Below are 18,977 nucleotides of genomic sequence, written 5' to 3' on the forward strand. Positions count from 1 at the left end.
AGCACATACGTGTCCTCTGGTGTGTACTTTCACTTTTCTTTCCACACTGTGAATCCAGAATGCAAGCAGTAGAGCTTTCTAGGGAGGATGAATGCAGCACTGAACACATTGCCGGCTCAGACACCCAGCAAACCACAGGGGTCACTGTTACACAGTCCAGGAAACTCTGCCCGACTTCGACACCCAGTCTCGGCAGAACTCGGCCAATTGCAGGTCACCCTTGAGGAATCCCGGCCACAGTTGGATAAGACATGATATCTTTGAATTATTAACCACTGTTGGACATCTGTGCTTTTCTGCAATGCAACCATCTCCAGCTGTGCTGCCTGTCAGCTGCGCTCCTATTACCACCAAAGTTTATCTTGCTCGTGAATTATATCCCCATGCTTCTCCACTGCGGGAACAGGTGTTGCAGTTGACACATTTCTCAGTTCAGCTTCTTCTTTGAGGGACGGCTGTGCTGTACAGGAAATTGTTATCATGTCACTTTTGAAAACCACCGGGACCCCTTATTTGAATTCCAGTTGGTAGCATGCACAATCTTCGATAGTGCAAAATCCTATTTATATACTCAGTCTTTTTAATTATTATTCCATTCATTTTGAAAGTTAATAGAATCTGGAGCATATTTAAATCTGGAGTTTAATGCAGTGATACACTAGACCAGTGGCTAACTTAATAGCAGAGTATAACAATTCATTTACAAACAGCAAGTTACATCTTTCTATATTTAATTAAATTCATGCAAATAGAGCAATTTTAATTGATTTAGAGCTTTTGCAGTGCCTGCGTATTTATGGTTTTATATGCTCATAACATTTTGACACTTCATTAATGTCTATTTTCCTTATTCTGTTCTAATACTAACAACTGATTGCTCAATCAAATTGCTGGGAGGGATAATGTTTCCAAAAAAAAAATTTTTTATAATTGTGTCCATGTATCTTGACTGTTTCAAAATTATAATTTTAGGGAAAACAAAATCCCTTTCAGTCTTGTCTTGTATACCATGGAAATAAACACACATTATTCCTAAGGTTTAAGATTGATTTTTCTATTGAAACAACCTAATAGCTACTCACTAGCCTTGTGTTAAATATGTCATAATGAATAATTGCTGAGTGCATGTTTGTGATCACAGATTGGAGCTCAGCTGTAAAACTGGCACAAAGTCAGCCGAATTTTCCACTGTGGGTAAACTGCGGGCAAATTGCCCATGTAATTCATTTTCTGTGGAATGGGCATATTGCCTACAGTTGAAAATACAGCACATTTATGTTCCTATAAATAATTAAAACAGTTTGTTAATTTTCCCTTTAGAGGATTTAGGGTCACACAGATCCACATTATCGTATATAAATGTGTATATGTGTATTCACACATACACACATATAGTATGGTATATATACTATTATGAACTATGCTTCTTGGATAAGTTGCCCTGTTAAATCTGTGAAATAGTTATTGACCATAACATATAAATTACTTGTCTGGGCATTTCCTACTTTAAGACAAAAGCCTGTGTTAAGTTAAAACCTTGGCCTACTTGCCAGTCACAAATTCTGAGTGCTGAGCTTTGAATGTGTGGATTGTTTTTGAACAATCTGCTCCTTTGGTCATCCAGTGCTTGAAGAGATGGTTAATTGGACTGGTGGGATGAAAGCTGCATCATTGTTGGTTACTTGAATTAGACACTTTTCTTATATATTGTTCATATAACCATATATTCTGTAGTTCATTTAATCAACATAGTCTCACTCATCTGATTGCCCTGTTCTACATATGTGAGAATTAAGTGTAAACAGCCATATCCTCTCATCCATTGTGTTCGATAGAACTTTATTAGCTAAACACCATTAGTTTAATAGTTGTGTTGGAATTCATTAGTTTTAGGTCAGATTGTGGCGAATTATGTTCTGGCTGATATAACATTTGTTTATGCTATATACAGTTATTTATGGTACTGAAATGCTTAAGGGCTGATTAGACGGTTGGCTTATTTCTTAATTTAAAGGGCAGAGCAGAGTTCATAGTAAATCCTGCAGAATCTCAACACAGTAAGTATTTTTAAATCTAGCTTTCACATCACAGCACAATCCGTAATAATCTAAACAAATGAATCCCATAATATTGCTGACCTAAAGTTACCTAAACAAGTGGTTTTGAATTTAGATTCCCAGCTCTTAAAGGAAAACTAAGAGAAATAGTGGATATACAAATTCTTTACATGACTATGATCCAAACATTAAGAGTCCAAATTATGCATTGAGTTTACGTCAAAGCCTCTCCGACATGGTAATATGGAGATTACAAAATACAGTACTTTGAACTGCTTGGTCAGATGTCTGGATGAAAGCATCATTTAAAACTATTTGTTCCTCAATTCCATTAATCGTCCACCATTGCTGTATCAGTAGCCAACTATAAAGATAAAAATAAAGAATGATTTCCTGAGTTCAATTAAATAAGACATAGGCCTATGTGTTTCAAATAAATTATTTTGTGACAGATACAAGTTTTCAGATTAAATCATACTGATTAATGTGTAAGATAGCAATGACTTTAAATGTATGGATATTAATCCATTGACTGTGGCAGTCAAAAACTAGAAAACGACTGAAAAGAGCTTACTCGCCCACTATTAGTGTAATAGGTCTAACATTAATGGTAATGTTTTCCTTCAGTATACCAAGTGATTGTACATCACGGGTGTGTTGTGTTGATAATGTTTAATGTTTAATGGTCATTAAAAATGTTAATTTTGCAGGGTGCAAGCAGAGTCTGCAGTTCGCACTTTGCTTGGAACCGCTGCTTACAGCGCATCGATGAATGGGATTTTTTTTCAACTCCAGGTTGTTGGTAGTTGCAAAAAGAGAGGGGAAATGCCATCGTTTTCGCTGTATATGGCACGACGTTTCAGCGCACACTAAACAGTGCAATGTCTTGAACAATATAAACCGCTTGAGAGCTGCACGAACAAATGTTTATTGAAGTTTGTGCAGCCTGCCATCAAATTCAATGACACGCCACGATGTCCCCAGTCGACAACTGCTCACCGCTCTGCCGACCGTCAGTTTAGCAGCCATAGCAGGACAATCATGTCATTCGGTGGGTAACGTCTGCGAAAACAACATCAATGTAGCGCAGCCAACGCAGTCACTCTGTCCAAGTCCATATATTTGTAAAGTGTAACTATGCACAATATCCCAGTCGATCCTGAAAAGAGACTGAAACACGTCTCCATCTGCCGGCCTCTGCCACGTGGGTCTGTCATCAGGCCGCTCGTCTGACAGTTGAAGACACTGATACGAAACAATGTTGATGTGTCTAGAGGCAGATTACGGGGATGCCATGTGTGCATGCAGCGTCATATCAGCAAACACTGTATCCTGAATTACACAGCACAGCGGTTTCGTGCTTGAGACGGCGAGCAACTTGTTGGTGTCGTGCGCGCAGGCGTCCTCCGCCCTCGCATCTCCAGAGCCTCCGCGCACAGGAGAGGAGCTGTCCGCCGCGCTGGTGCTGAAACAGGCCGTCCTGGGTGGACTGTCTCTGTTGCTCAGTTGACCAATCTTGCCCATTGCATCTTCGTGCAGAGCAAGAAGCCGCAAAGCCGAGGCTGGGACACTTGTAGGCGAGGCGTTTGCTGAGGACCGTCTGCAGCGGGCGATGGCGTTCATGGTGAAGTCCATGGTCGGCGGACAGCTGAAGAACCTGACCGGGGGTCTGGGTGGCGGGGAGGAGAAACCCGAGGGCGAGAAGTCCGAGGCGGCCGCGGCAGGGATGACCAGGGAGGAGTTTGAAGAGTACCAAAGGCAGCTGGTGGAGGAAAAGTAAGTCGGGGGAAACGTAAATACTTTGCGGTGGCGGACACCTTCTGGGTCTGCTCGTAGAGTTGATGGGACACTTAAAGTTGGCGGGGTTGCGTTTAATAAGTTTGTTAAAGTAATCTGGTTAAGTGAATCTCTGTCCACATTACGCGGGTCTGTGAAGGATTCACATTCCCTCGTCGACCGCGTCTCCCTGTTGTGCGTTTTGTTTCTCGACGGCTGTTCTGTGCGAGAAATTAGTTTCCCTCTAGGTTTCTGCGACCCAGTTTAGGGGGTATTGAGCAACTGGAGAACAAGAATATAGTCCAGCCAATGCAAACTACAATTTAATTAGGCTACGTGCATATATCAAATCAAATACAAAGGGTACTTTAATTAAGCATAAAGGTTAGACCTATATATCATTTATTTCCAAGAATACGTTAAATGAATTATATAACATTACCTAATTACACTTTTTGATGACCTTCAGATTACATTTTATCAGTCTGATGTTTTTGTTGTTGTTCGTTCAATGTTGTTAAGACTGCTGTTATGTGAATTCGTGCTCAAAACCCAACATGATGGTAAGCTTAAAATGATTTAAAATGATTTCCCCGACCTGCTGACACGAATGCATCATTGTCGTAATGATGGCAGCAAACGTTTCAAAGCACTATACTGTAATTAATACATTATACATTTTGCTATTCTGGCTCTAGTCATAGGAAAACGGTAATCTGCATATATAATTAACATCCGATTATTAATCGTCTGTGAAAACAACAAAACAAAGCACCCAAGAAAGTGCATTTAAATGAGACGTCATCAGTACTACATTATTGAGACCATTTTATCCTTTTAAACAACGTTTTTTAAGTACCTGAACTTTTAAGACTATATGTTTTAGTACAATTTTAATTAAACACTGGATTAATTATCATAATATATTTTTAAATAATAATTTATTATTATTATTATTATTATTATTATTATTATTATTATTATTTATATTGCTGTTGTTGTTTCGGATAACCACTTTACAATCTTAATATGAAAACATAAGATTAACTGAATAATGAAAATAAATTGCGTAAACAAAACTCTATTTATAACATGTTAGGAATCTAAATTTGACGTTTCACTTTGAGTGCTGCAGGAAATACATGGGTTTGACTTGGCTTTGGACTATTTTCGCTTCAGTCGGGAGATTTGTTCATAGCATTTTAATTACACCCCTAATCCGTTAATCCGCTTTGGATGTGGAGATGAGGGATTGCTTTTTCATTGTGGAGCACTGCACACATTTTTTTAATGTCCTACATTTAATATTAGCCCAAAAAAGTAAAATAGGTCTACCTGCATCCTGTTTGATATCTAATTACTGACACGACGGGGTGTAAAGTTGTGATGGCACTGTCACACGGCGCGTCTGCGTAAAAGTGCTTGCGATAAAGACACGAGTGCCAAAGCAGACAAGCCATTTGTTGTTGATCTAAAAGATTGAACTGTTCCATATTTGTATCAGATGAAATGGGACGAAATGGCCTTGCAAAGTCTGTTGTAACTTTTGGTTTGAGCGTGTGGTCTTTCAACGCGGATTATGAAAAGTTATGGAACAGATGATGTGGGATGCGACGAATCGAAACTACTGTGACTGACTAATTCATTATTTTTTCATTCTCCCTCCACACAACACATGCTTTGCTAAATACGCGGGTGATTGATTGGAACAAATTGCACAAACATTTGAAAAAGTACACACTGTAGGCTACATTAAAATAATCCTTTCCGTTATATATCAATTGGAAAATCAGTGTAGCGCACTCTAGGAACATCAAGTCTAGGTCAGCAAAAGAGTGCGCCGGCTCTTCAAGATACATATGGATGTTATAAGTCTCCCTTGCAATGACTACTTTGTAATAAGAATACACATTACGTATTATTATTGTATATTATCTTTAAGGATTTGTATTGCAGGCTTTATTAATTTATTTACTTAATCTTGCCTGTACACTTAGTCTTATCACTTATTTAAGGGGGAAAGAATGTATTCGTTTTAAGCTTATTCAAAACACCTGACTTAGAGAACAAAATGGGTTTTCACTGAGTTTTGAATCGGAGCATATGTTCAAGGACCATATTATAATCAATGTTGTTCCACAAGATCAAAATTATTTATTTCAGAGGAGCTTGGAGACAGACTTATTATCATCAGCTTGCCCTGATGGAATCCCACTGGATGGTTTATAAAACACATGCTTTATTTATATCCTTGCAATAATATGATACAAGTTATATTATATGTACATGTACAATAAAGTGATATATTGTAACAATTGTAAGTCACCCTGGATAAGGGTAATAATGTCAAAATGTGCCCAGTGAGATGATTGTGGCTTCAGGTTGTGTAACCATGTACAATGGAGATCATGTACGTTGGATTTACATTAATTAAACCAATTACATCATGTTTGTTTGCATGCATTTGAAATGTACCTGACTGAAACAGTGAAGCTGTTTTATGATGTCAGTGTTGTCTGTGTTCAGATTCGGTGGCAGAATGAAACCAACATTTAAAGTAAATCAAATAGAGTTAAAGGAATTCTGATGAACAAAATGCTGGTGAATGAGATAGGAAGTAGTTTACACTGCGACCAATGTCATTTTATTAGATAGTATGAGCATTATGGCAAGATGGTGAGCATTAGTCACTACCACCGCTGACAAAAACGTTCTTAGAGAGATGAGTGGTGATGGGGTGACACAACTTGTCATGTATTTGATGTGCTTCTTAATGGTCAGGCCTTCTTTGTAGAATGTTTTAATGAGGATTACAAAACTGAGCATCAAATTCATTTCAACATGGCAACAGTCATATTCATGTAGTATCTTCTTGTAATATCTACACTGCAGCATCACAAAATCCTGTTTATTGTGCATATACTGCAACTTTATGCACATGAGTGGAACATCTAGCAAGATAAAAGGTTAAAATGGTGTTTCTACAGAAAAAACAAACTGTTATGATCTGCATCTAGAAAGAATATCTAGCTTGTTACATGTATAACCAGTGTAATTTCAGTCATAGATCATGAGAATATCAGTGCAAAATTATGTTCAGTTTTGAATTCAGACATATTATTGTAAGAAACGGACTGAGTCTTTCGAGGTGTGTGTATTTCATTTTCAAAATGAAAATAAACACATTTCCTTTGTTTTACAAAATGGACATTTTACAACATGACATGTATTTTCAATTTCTTATTATTAAACCTTGCACACAACTTTTTAGGTGTAAAATTTCAGATGTATTTTGTTCTGAGATTTTAAAATTGAATAACTGAGCAATTAACCTGAAATTATACAATGATACTGAAATGCATGTGAATGCTTTCTAGTCTGTAGGAAGATTACTGTGGCTTATGAGATCAAATCACCTTATTTTGATTCCCTACCTAAATGTAATTATTTTCCACTGTGTGTAATTTCTTTTGCCCCCTGGCTGTTTTCTCATTAAAAAAATGTTAAGTTTATGTGGGGGAGCTCTGGGGTGAATATATTAGACTACTGTGTTGTTGTTTTTCATTATCTTGTGTACATCCTGGGTTCATGCGTTAAAGGACAATGGATAGCATGTTGTTGGAAAAAACAAAGATGAGCGTCTGCCCCCTGCTGGTAGATTATGGAATAGCACAACCAGATAATTCAGTGTATTTATCTAAATCAACTGTGCTTTGAAATTCAGAGAAGTTATTTACTCTACAAAATCAATAACCCAAATTCAGCCCCAGATATACACAAATCAGTATAGTAATCAGTATAGTCATTTTTCAGTTATGAATAGGAAAAAGGCACATGGTTGACGCATATAACAAAATATACACATAAGATTTCCCAAATATATGGCATGCAATCATATTTTGTATGTTGCATTCATGATAGATTACCCACTCACAAAATATAATATGTAATAAGATGTTCATGCCATCATTGCCACACTGTTAACTATTCTTTGCCTTGTTTGTTGAAATGGAATGAATGCCATAAGCATCTGAAGGAACCATTTTTGTTGGCTATTAAATCTACAAGACAATGATGCGCAGTTTAGGGCCTGAGAGATCACTGCCCTGGTTTCAGACTAGCTGCCAACCTACGCGATATTGCACACGTTCCAGATAACACACACACGCAGACCGAGAGGAATATCCCCTACAAAGCATTTATCTCCCAGCTGCTCTGGCTCAGGGGAGGATGTGGATTTTAGACAAGTGTGATGCTGCCATTCTGGGAGGACATTTCTAGGATGTGCCTCGGGAGCAAAACTCAGGATGAATGTCTCTCTCTCTCTCTCTGTCTCTCTCTCTCTCTGTCTCTCTCTCTCACTGTCAAGCAGTCACAGGCAGACTCTCATTTTTCACAGACAGACAAACTCTAGGTGTGAGAAGCAGGCAGTACTGTATGTAGACACATATCTGCTCAGGCTTTTGTATTCCAGTTAAGCACCACAACAGGTGAAACAAACAGGAAGATTGTATATTATGACCTAGATCAATGGCTCTAAAGCATGGGGCCCAGATCTGATTATGTTCTCATCTGGATCCATCTGGCTCAATAAGGGCATGTGTTAAAAGGTACAGTTACCTTTAAAGCATTCTGTAGCCTGGGAAGGGGTGTTAAAAATCAGATCAGATAAATTGATCAATGGAGATTGGCTATAGAGGAAGTCGGAAGACACCATGGCGCTCCAGCCATTTGATACCCCTGCTCTGATGCACTTGATACAATTACAAACAAGGATTACTGACGTTCTTTTGTAATATCCATCGGCACAGCGTTAAAGTAGATGTTAGGTAATCAGTGCAGTTATGTCAGTTTTCATTAGAGAATGTTCCCCGGCTGGTTGATGCTTATGTGTTTTTAGATACAGATCAATCTGTAATTTCCACCACAATACATCTGGGCTATGCCATTGCAAGTCGTGTTGCTGAATATTGCCCTAATTTGAGATGGATTCTGTCTTCTACTACTGTAATCCTCCACTTTTCCATCCTTTCATTTTAAATGGGAATCAGGTCACATATTCCTTTAAACGGGTGTTTCCCAGTCAAATCTTCATCCTAATCTGTGCTCTTTGTTTAAAAAAAAAAAAAAAAAAAAGATACCAGCGTCGATTTCAAATTCACATTCGGGGATTGTTGATTCAAGAAACATGGCCTGGTAAGGAGCCAGGTTTGAAAAATCACAGCTGAAATGAATGGGAATTTAATTATGTTTCTATGCTCATAGTAGAGGGATATCAATTTTTAAATTAATATCTGTCACTGTATCTAGCCAGCCCAGGAGAAAGAAATCCCTTTAAAAAAAAAACTGCAGGCCGCATCTGAGCTTTTGCAGACGTCGTGGTCAGCTCCAGGCGAGTCTGTTTCTCCGCCTGTCCCGTTCTGTGGTAAATCTGCATGACATACTTATCACAACATTGTCAAAGCACGCCATCAAGCAACTGAGGGGAGGTTAGCTGGTAGGCACGCAGGCGAAAGGAGTACTCTGTATCACTCACAATTTCTTATATCCTTAAATTGTGTTGCAGAAGTGTTAAAAAGCCACCCAAGGGAGCTGGATGCACAGGGGGCAGTGGGGAGCTGGGGTATATTTTTAATGGAAAAGTGACCAGCTTGGACTCTTGACATAGGGAGACTTTTCACTCAGACACTTGTGAGTGAGGGAAGCATTTGGAAGAGTGTGACACACTATTAGGAAATGCATGAACTCTCACAGTAGTTTTACAGCCTGATTGCATTTTTGGGAAATGTCCTCAAGGGCCCTAACAATGTCCACCATTAGCTCTGTGTGTAACCTATATCCAGAAATATTCACCATGCAGGCCTAAGACTGAGGTCAAGACACTGTGCAGGCATACGCAATGTTTCCAGGGTTTTGCAACCAGCTCTGTGCCAAAGTCTGTATCATTCAGGTAGATATTAGGCTGCTTGAACAACAAAAATATCTTAGTGTTTAACTTCTATGATGTATTGCATGGTATGGCTAGCTAGAAAAAGCAGAAAACAGCATAATAGAATACAACAAAGCTTAAAAATGCATTACATGTTGTTGTTATTGTTATTATTAATGTACTTTGCAAATTACAATTATGATCATTATCATTATTGACATGTTGTGCAATTTGGCAGATGTCATACAATCCCAGTTTCTAATCTCCAAGGCATGTTGATTGAAAGAGGGTTGTGCTAAGAAGCTTTGGTGGCAGGTGAGGGGCAGTTATTTTTCAAATGGGTGATTATTCCCCCTAACCCCCACCCACCCCCCATCCATGCACATATAGACACAAGCAGACACACATGAACAGACACGCAACAATAAAGAAAAGCACGGCCTTTCTGCTTTAGGACATACTCTCCCAGACCTGGGGAGGGCAATGCTCAGTTCTCAATTGTTCTCCTCAATAGCTGATCATGCGGTGTGTCAATTAATGTCATATGTCTCTGTGCAATTGGTTTAACTTCTGCCTTCTTTGTGGAATTGTATAACTGGATGTTGGGAGCTTCCTGTTGTATTTTAAGGGGCTGAAATCTTATAGGTTTTGTATTAAGATGTATGATCTGAGAAGCATGAGTTTCATTAAGTTGTGTGTTGTTTGCAGTATGGCTTCACTGGCCAGTTTCCTGCCATTGTTCAAACTTTGGTACACTGTATGTCTGTTTTAGCTTGTGTAACCCAAATATGAGAAGGAAGGAATAGCTGGGCATCCTCTTATATCACTGTTTGAGCAGATCCCCTTTTCAGTTGATGAGTATAATTCCTGCTTTACTGCCTGAGCTGGATGTTTTCTGACAAGTAGTGAGCCTGAGTGACCTGTAGATGATTTCTGCTCCTAAGGACATCTGATGACTAGTGAGGTAGAACGAGGAGCGGGGTGGCAGGCCTGGAATGGAGCAACAGGAGAAAAGCTGGTGCAACACCTACACCTGTGTTCTTCCATAGCACCATTGTGAAGGAGGATAGGCTTAAATGGTTGCTCTGGCAAGAGGAAAATTCATTGAATCACAATTGAACATATACATGTGTAAAGATGTGTAATGTAATTCTGTCCAGCTCCATACTGCTTTTTGGTCCTTCTCAAAACATTCAAACATCTAGAAGATGTACTCCTGGATGGACTGAATGTGTTGTTTAAAATGACATTCGGCAAACTTAATATATAATCCTTGTCCTGTATTATATAGGTGAGATGGTTTGGTACATTATGTGACATGCGTGTCCTTGTTTTTTCCATATCTGGTTGTTTTTGAGATATTTAAGGCTTTATTTACCATCTGTAGATCTTTTTGTCTTCTCAAAGTCATCTCACTTGTCATGAGAAAACAAAAGTACATTTCCTGATTTAACATTTTCTAAGAGGGTGTGTTCCACAATGTAGAGCATAAGTAGAATTCAATTCTCAGGGAATACAAATGCTGCAGAAATTAGTATTTGTAAATACTGGTATATTTTTACTTATAGAGAAAGGATAACAAAGACACAAGGTGGCAGAGAAATAAATTCACAGCTTGAAACACTTCAGAAGTTTATTGCACCAATGACATCTGAGAGCAGGGATATAGGATCATATGCTGGCTATTAATGGATGACACTTTGCTTGTTAACTAAGAAGCTGTTTCACTGTCTGATATGTGTAGTAACTGCTCAGATGTACACTGTATTAATAGAGAGGTGGGCAAAAGACATACAACCGCTGACTGCCTGCAGACTTACTCAAAACCTGTGCCTTTGCCTGTGGACCTGACCTCTCCACACTAGCACTTGTAGTGTTGCAAGTCCACTGTTTTCCACGTTGGTGCCCAGCTCTATGACCACTGACCAACTCTATCACCCCATTGTTCCCACTCACCCTCAGGGCCCCCAGCCCTGTTTTGACCCCTGCCTGAATTAAAAATACAAATTCTCCATAGAGCAGTAATGGCGTTACCTAGTTGTTGAGCTGACTGTGGCCCTGTTCCTTTATTTCAGAATGGAGCGAGATGCTAGTTTTGCACAGAAGAAGGCGGAGAGAGCTACAGTGAGGACTCACTTCCGAGAGAAATACAGACTTCCAAAGGTAACCTTGCACTGCTTTTGGCTTCATAACAGCCTATTCAAAACAAGTCCTGGAAAACTGAAAAGAAGATCAAACCATTAACAATAAACCCTGTGAGAAATGTTCAAGTATTTAATATCTCACAGTGTTGGTTTGTTTTACAGTTTAAAACATATGCAGCACTGTTTTTCAATGTCTTCAAATATTTGTTGTTACAAAACTTTAAATGCAAAATCATACTTATCTGAACTTCAGCTATGAAAAAATACAAGATCACATTCTCAAATCTCTACTCTGATTTCCCTGCTTTTGCATATTGTCATCTTTGCCTGATGTGTAATATATTTAAGAATGAGAGTGTGAGCCCTTTTCTGTAATGATACTCCTGCAGGTCAGGCATGTTTTCATTATTAAACACAAAACACAGAGATCCATGACACGATATAACAGACAAACGGCACCTAATCTTAATAGCAATAAATTACAAGAATTACACTTAGTTCCTTTTTTATACTTTTTGTTGACCTTTAGCAGTGCCATAGGCTGCTCTTTTTTAAGTCACATTAGTTCTCATTCTGAAATGAAAGAATTTCACACTCCAGTGGTGTGTTATACATGACAAGAGCAGCCAGTGTAAAACACAACAGCCTGGTGGTGCCTTGAGACAGCCTGGGCAATATCCATGTAATACACAGTAATATGCACTAGGGGCAGCATCCTTCAATTCCATTTCACCTGTGGCTGGAGCTCAGCTGGAGGCCGGGCCACTAGAGGTGAAAGACGGCAGGCTTCTGAGTTAAACATATGAGTGTCTGACTATTCGTTCCAAAACTGAATTCCACTGAGAGAACTGAAGATTGCAAGCAGAGATCAAAAAGTCATCCAGCTTCACTGCTTATGAAAACAGGTCAATTCAGTATTGTCACCCAACTGCTCTGTTCTGTATGTAACGTGTCTGTTTGCATTTGTACTGTGTCCTTGCATCCAAGGAATGCACAGAAAAAAGCAAAGCAATACTCGGGGACCGTCTGCTGGATTCAGGTAGCCAGTCATTCATGCATTTGCCTGCCCCTGCCTCCACCTGAGGACTGCCCATCACTGGCTAAAGCAGTGATCCAGTACCAGCATCTGGCTCTTAGTACCTCCTACACTGGTACCTCCTACACTGAGTGCAACTCACTCCTAGCAACACTTCAGCCAGGTCCTGAACTTCTCAACCCATCATGACTTTCTTACATGACTTAAGCAACCTTAGTCCGGTGTAAGCTTGTCACTGCTTTCCCACTAATGATGGGTGTATCAAAGGGGCTCTCAGATCACGACTAACAACTTTAACCTGCTTTAACCCCTTATTCAGATCTGAGTGCACACCCTCAGACGTTACTGTGTTCTTAGTAAAATTGTAAGCAAACCACTTCTTGGATGGAGATGGCTCTATTACTGGGTGTAAAAATTATATCCAGTTATTGTATCTACTGTTACGTTTGAAATTATAAAAAGACCCAGCCAGTCAGTCCATCAGTCAGCCAGATAGGCTTGTTGGGTGAATGGTTATCTTGTTTCATGTTTCTAAGATGTCATCCCCAAATCGATTTCACCCATAACCTGAACTGCAACTGAAGCCAAGCACACTGAAGCCAAAAGGCTGGAAAAGCCAGCAGGTGAGTGTGTCTGCTGCCTGAGCAATACAATTAGCTGGTTGACTGGCAGCTTGGTTTTCTCAGTGGCGGACTGGCTGATTAGCCCACAAGCTGCTTCAATGGCTGGCAAACTGAGAGCCAGACCATGTGCCACTTACCATGTTGCCTCTTCAACCCAAGAGTAAACACAGCAATTGTATAGGCTTCCTGCGCCTGATATATCGATGTGCTGTTAATGACACACAAGTGCTATATTATAATCAGATATAGTCTGTGTATGAGTTAATAGTGACCCTCGATAACGCTGAATGAGCGTTTTGCCAAATTCTTGACTGATTGAACTGGGTAGCTACTTGAATGAGACAATAATAATCAGTGGATAGTCAGGCAATTAACCAGCAAACTAGTTAATGAATGTGCTCTGTGTCAGAGAGCCCCAGCCCGCTTCACTGTGTGCCCCTGTCTTTCTCCTGACCTCAGAACGAACTTGACGACACTCAGATCCAGTTGGCAGGAGATGACGTTGAGCTGCCCAAGGAGCTGGCCAAAATGATCGAGGAAGACAATGAGGAGGAGGAGGAGAAGGACTCAGTCATCGGCCACCTGGCCAACATTCAGAACATGGACCTGGACCAGCTGAAAGGCAAAGCTCAGGCCACACTGGAAGAACTGAAACAGACAGCGGAGAAGTGCAGTATCATGTGATGGATCTTTTGCTCAGCTTGGCACACACACACACACACACACACACCCTCAGTTCACTCAGTTGACAGGCCACTCCCAAGCCGACAAACACACAGAGACACACAAGACAACAGCCAAGTAACAACACACAGACACACACAAGCACACACTTTATATGACACCAAATACAGAAAGCCAAGTAAAGAACAGCAGTATACTATGCACCTGCTATAAAAATGAAGGATAGCAGAGACAGGCACAATGACAAATTACACCAACAGACATAGTGTGAAGAGAGGTATATTCTCACCTGAACAAGAACATTTTTAGAACAGAACCACTCAAGACAGGTACGTCACTGCAATACAAATTAATACATGTGAACAACATAGGAGTATGTGTATCCTTTTACAAGACACATACACCAACAAGTAGGTCAACATAGGAGAAGGTTCACAGTATGACATACACAGACATGAAGAAATGAGAAAACAATCAAGCACATTTTCTACTCTCAATACCCTTCAAAGATATTTTTAAATATCACTTCTGATAAAAAAAATACAGTCTTCCCTTTAATAGTGTATCAGTCATTGTTTTGTATAATTTTCTCTTTAGTTTTGGGTTTGGAAGGGATGAGTAGACTGTAGCATCCCACCATCAGAACAACAAACTAGGCAAAATAAAGGACATGGAACTATCATCTACATTTTCTCACAAAATGTGTGCCAAGTGATTTGATTAAATTCAGTGTCGCTACAATTTCAAAAGCTAAAAAGGGCTCAATTACATTCTGACAAAAATATTTCTTATCCTGGCTTCCATTGCCAGCTAAATGCGGATAAATGTGAGGTCTGGTGTTTTCATGCTGATAAAGTAATTACAGTAAAGGTGTTTTCATTACTTATTTAAGGTGGTTATGACTGGTTACAGTTTTAAATAGCTTTGGTTTATGATTATTTTATTTTTTAATAGACACTAAAAATCTGAAGAACCTGCAGAGTAGAAACCAAAACACTCTAGCTTTGTTATCCAGCCACACCACTTTAAAAAGTCATGACTCAGACCTCTACTCAAATTTTTTTCTAGCATGTAAACATAGCCAAGCAATAAAAGATGAGAACACAACTCAATTTAGAGACAACAAATTCTCCCCTTTGGTGCATCTTTTTCCATTTCCTTAAAAAGCTTCTGAATTCTCTCCAAAGTAATATTTTGCTTTTGAGAGCATACTCAGGGCATGACTACAGGTACTGCTAAATCATGTAGGGAGAAAAAATACAGTTTTACAAGTTGAGGCAAATACACTCGGATGCCATTGCCCCATTGATAATTTTAGAGAACGGTTAGATAGTCTTCAAAACAACAACCTGAAAGGAAGAAAGTGAGACTGGAAATGAGCATCAATAAATTATATCATATTTGTATTCATGCTTTAAGGAGGTTCGAGCATACGCAAATTGACAGGGAGAATACAAACACATCATAAAAGTTAATTCTATTGCACAGTGTACATTCTGCGGTTCCCCTGTATACTTTTACCCTGTAAACATTTTTAGCTTTGGTAATTCTCCTGCTTACCCACAGTCCATAGTGTAGCTCAGCCCCTGGTTCCCAGGTCTGAGCAGTGACTTGCCTCAGTAACCCTCTCTCCCACTGTCCATTAGATGCTGCCCTATCCACTAAAGCTGTATCGTGACGGTGGTTAAGTATTGTTTAGCCAATATGACGTGTAATGTGCTGTCCTTGAGAGTGTTGTTCTTAGAGTGAGAGTGTTGGGTATGTTTTTTTTTTGTGTTTTTCCAAACACGTTCCTAACCATACTGGTATGTGTCAACATGACTTTATTTAATAAATGTCTCTGGAGCTGTGTCAGTATTGCCTGAGGCTCATGTGGACACCTCTCATTGTATCAACGATGCTAGAACTTCAAAAATAAACATATGCACTAAAATGGGGGGTTGTGTATCTGACTGTGCTGATAAATGAAAGGGTTCTTAGATCACACCAAGGAAATCAGAAACCGCATTTGTTTTATGTGGAAAAGGTGTTTCTTTTGAAATGGCAAAAAGGCACTCCTGTTTGTCTTAGGAAATGAATGCATATTTATTTTGATTACATTTCATCATCGTTTCTAAGAATGCTCCAATCATACTTATAGGGAGGTTTTAAAATGGTTACAATCATTATTCTCTGTTTGAACATGTTTGACTATGTGCAAGAAGGGTCATTTATATATCTGGGGGCTACAGCAGTGGTCCACATTTGTCTTCAAACTCTAATTGTCTTGTCCAGGTAAACAAAGTGTAGACGTTCTCCTTCAACGAAGCACAAGCATTAGTAGACAGCAACTCATGTCCACTTTGTCAGTTAAAATGAAGAGCATTATTGTTCAAAATTGACAAGCAGCAGCACTACTTTGTTGGAAGTCACATTTAGTATCATTAAGTAGTCTCTTTCTGTAAACTGTTGATGTCTGTGTGATCATGTCTATGTAAGCAGGAGCCATAACATTTAAGAGAGAGAGTGCAATGACTGTTAAATAAAAAAAAAAAACGAGACAGGGAAGGGAAGACATCTGAGGGTGGAGAAAGGAAAACTACTTCCATTTCATCTAATAGAGTATGAGTTTACATTTTCAGCGATTAAAACAAATCCTTGCCTTTCATCCAGACCAATGACAGTGCATTTTCCTGTCTGAACCTTTTTGTTTGTTTGTTTGTCATTTTTACAATAAGGGATTTCACAGTTTACATAATTCTAAGCAAGTAATCTTTTTTTAATCTATATTTTTGCTTCCATTTCAACATGAGGCAGTAAGTTAGGAGAAAGTCTTTTAAATGCTCAAGACCATCTTCCAACGTGTGAAATGCGTTGATTAGAAATGTTGTACAGATCTCCCAGGATTATAACACTGACAGCTCTTTCATAGTTCACTCACTTGTGATGTAAGCTCTTAGCTGTTCCTTTTTGATTGGTTGGATTTGTTTCTTTATGTAGAACATTTGTAAACAGTACATCTCATCTGAAAGTGATGTGGGCAAACCCTTCAGTGAAACACTGGTGGAATGTACAAAAAATAAAAAGTGTTTTTTATTATAATCATCTCGTTTAGTGTTTGTTTATTGTTTGATTGTGTTTCTAAAACTGTCCCCTTCTGTTCATTTTTGCACATTCATAGGATCCCTTATTTAAAATAAGTACAGTTAAGTAAACTATAAGTATACTTCAATAAGTGTACTTGTGTATAAGAGCGTACTTATCAGTACTTCTTCAGATATGACAACAAAACAACACGTTAACTCAATATTTGTACTTTTACAGTCCTCTATTAATTATCCTCACTCTTTATTGCATTTCCTGTTGATAACAGCTGATGTTCTTGTCCCTGCAAATTCATTGAAAGCAATTTATCATTAAAGGTGCTATACAAAAATAAACCTTAATTGGCAGATATATATTGCATTCCAACTAAGATATTATTAATTAAGCAACCGTATTTAGAAAAAAAAATCTCAGTTCTTATAATCAATCTATAAAAATATATTTTGGTTGCAAATAGAAAAAAAAAAACATGGATCCCCAAAAGCAACCAAGTAGTTAAATCTGATACTTAAGCACAATACTCTGAGTCTCTTGTGTAAAATGTGTAATTGATTACGTGGCAGAATTAAAACCTGTTATTTTGATCGTCTCGGGAAGGGTGCAGTTTCACCAGAAAGGTCAGAACACATTTCACTCCGGGAAGGACGGGGGCACATGGCCGAGGATGCAGTTCCCCGGATATCCACAGGGGGCGAGTCCTGCAGAAACACGAGTCCTCCTGAAATACAGATTATGGCCACCTGGTGGAGATAAAACGAATTTGTTATTTTCTTATTTTATCGAGTTCCAGTTGGAACAATCTTGTTCTACAACAATTGAAACAGATTGGGCGGAAATACGCAATATTGGGGACCTTGTTTAATCTTTTTACACAATCTTTTTTTACAGCAGTGTTTTGGAAATCCTTTCACTACGTGTCTGATCTTCTTACTGGGATACATTATACGTTTTAAAATTGTACTTTTTTTTCCTAACTGATTGCATCTTAGAAAATTCTGCAATTTGCTTGGTAGAAAAACAACGCTCTAGAACTAGTGAGTTCAATTTTACAAATTCCGTGTTTGTTCAAGGACAAGACAACGTTGTGTTAAAATTTACCAAATTACAAAACAATAATGTGTATTTTTGTGCTTTGGTGCATTTTATCACAAAATTGTGTTGTCCTTGAACAAACACCGAATGTGTTCAATTTAACACATTCGTTCTAAGAGTGAAGAAAAAGTAATGATGTCATTGTGATGATGGTGATGATAATGATGATGATGACGATGACGATTGTTTATATTTTGGACTGGTTTATTCTATTATACAGTATAGCAATGATGGTGGATTGATTGACACATTCTAAAGCAGCTTTATTCAGAAGACAACAATACAAAACAAATACAAATAAAACAGGAACTGAGTACTTTTTGGACCGCTCAGTACATGACCACTGAATCAACGTGCGATTTGTCCAGCCTGTATGAACTCATCAAAAATACAATATAGTTAAAGACACATAGGCAGAAACAGTGCCAATTAGACCAGTGGCAGGAAGGTCGGTGTCAGTCAGTCACAGCCCATTTTAAAGTCCAGCTGTCAAGCTCCTAACTATAGTATTTCTCCAACGTTTTAATATAGCCTAAATATTGCCTGAAAAGT

At 38.7% G+C, this 18,977-nt stretch overlaps 1 protein-coding gene across 1 annotated transcript; it reads left to right on the forward strand.

Annotated features, from left to right (window-relative positions):
- The first annotated feature begins 3,165 nt into the window (after nucleotides 1-3,165).
- On the forward strand, nucleotides 3,166-17,330 carry cplx3a (complexin 3a). The gene is made up of 3 exons (XM_066702029.1): nucleotides 3,166-3,833; nucleotides 11,838-11,925; nucleotides 14,025-17,330. Exons 1-3 carry the CDS (start codon nucleotides 3,670-3,672, stop codon nucleotides 14,247-14,249), a joined length of 477 nt encoding a protein of 158 aa, XP_066558126.1. The 5' UTR covers nucleotides 3,166-3,669; the 3' UTR covers nucleotides 14,250-17,330.
- The last annotated feature ends 1,647 nt before the right edge of the window (nucleotides 17,331-18,977 follow it).

This window comes from Amia ocellicauda, chromosome 4 (genome assembly GCF_036373705.1).
Source record: "Amia ocellicauda isolate fAmiCal2 chromosome 4, fAmiCal2.hap1, whole genome shotgun sequence".
Classification (NCBI taxonomy): domain Eukaryota; kingdom Metazoa; phylum Chordata; class Actinopteri; order Amiiformes; family Amiidae; genus Amia; species Amia ocellicauda.

What these genes read in the sequence shown, in the direction of transcription:
- cplx3a (XM_066702029.1), top strand. Translation starts at nt 3,670, where the DNA reads ATGGCGTTCATGGTGAAGTCCATGGTCGGCGGACAGCTGAAGAACCTG. An exon ending in AGGCAGCTGGTGGAGGAAAA is followed by an intron (nt 3,834 to 11,837) that starts GTAAGTCGGGGG and finishes CCTTTATTTCAG; the next exon opens with AATGGAGCGAGATGCTAGTT. An exon ending in AGAAATACAGACTTCCAAAG is followed by an intron (nt 11,926 to 14,024) that starts GTAACCTTGCAC and finishes TCCTGACCTCAG; the next exon opens with AACGAACTTGACGACACTCA.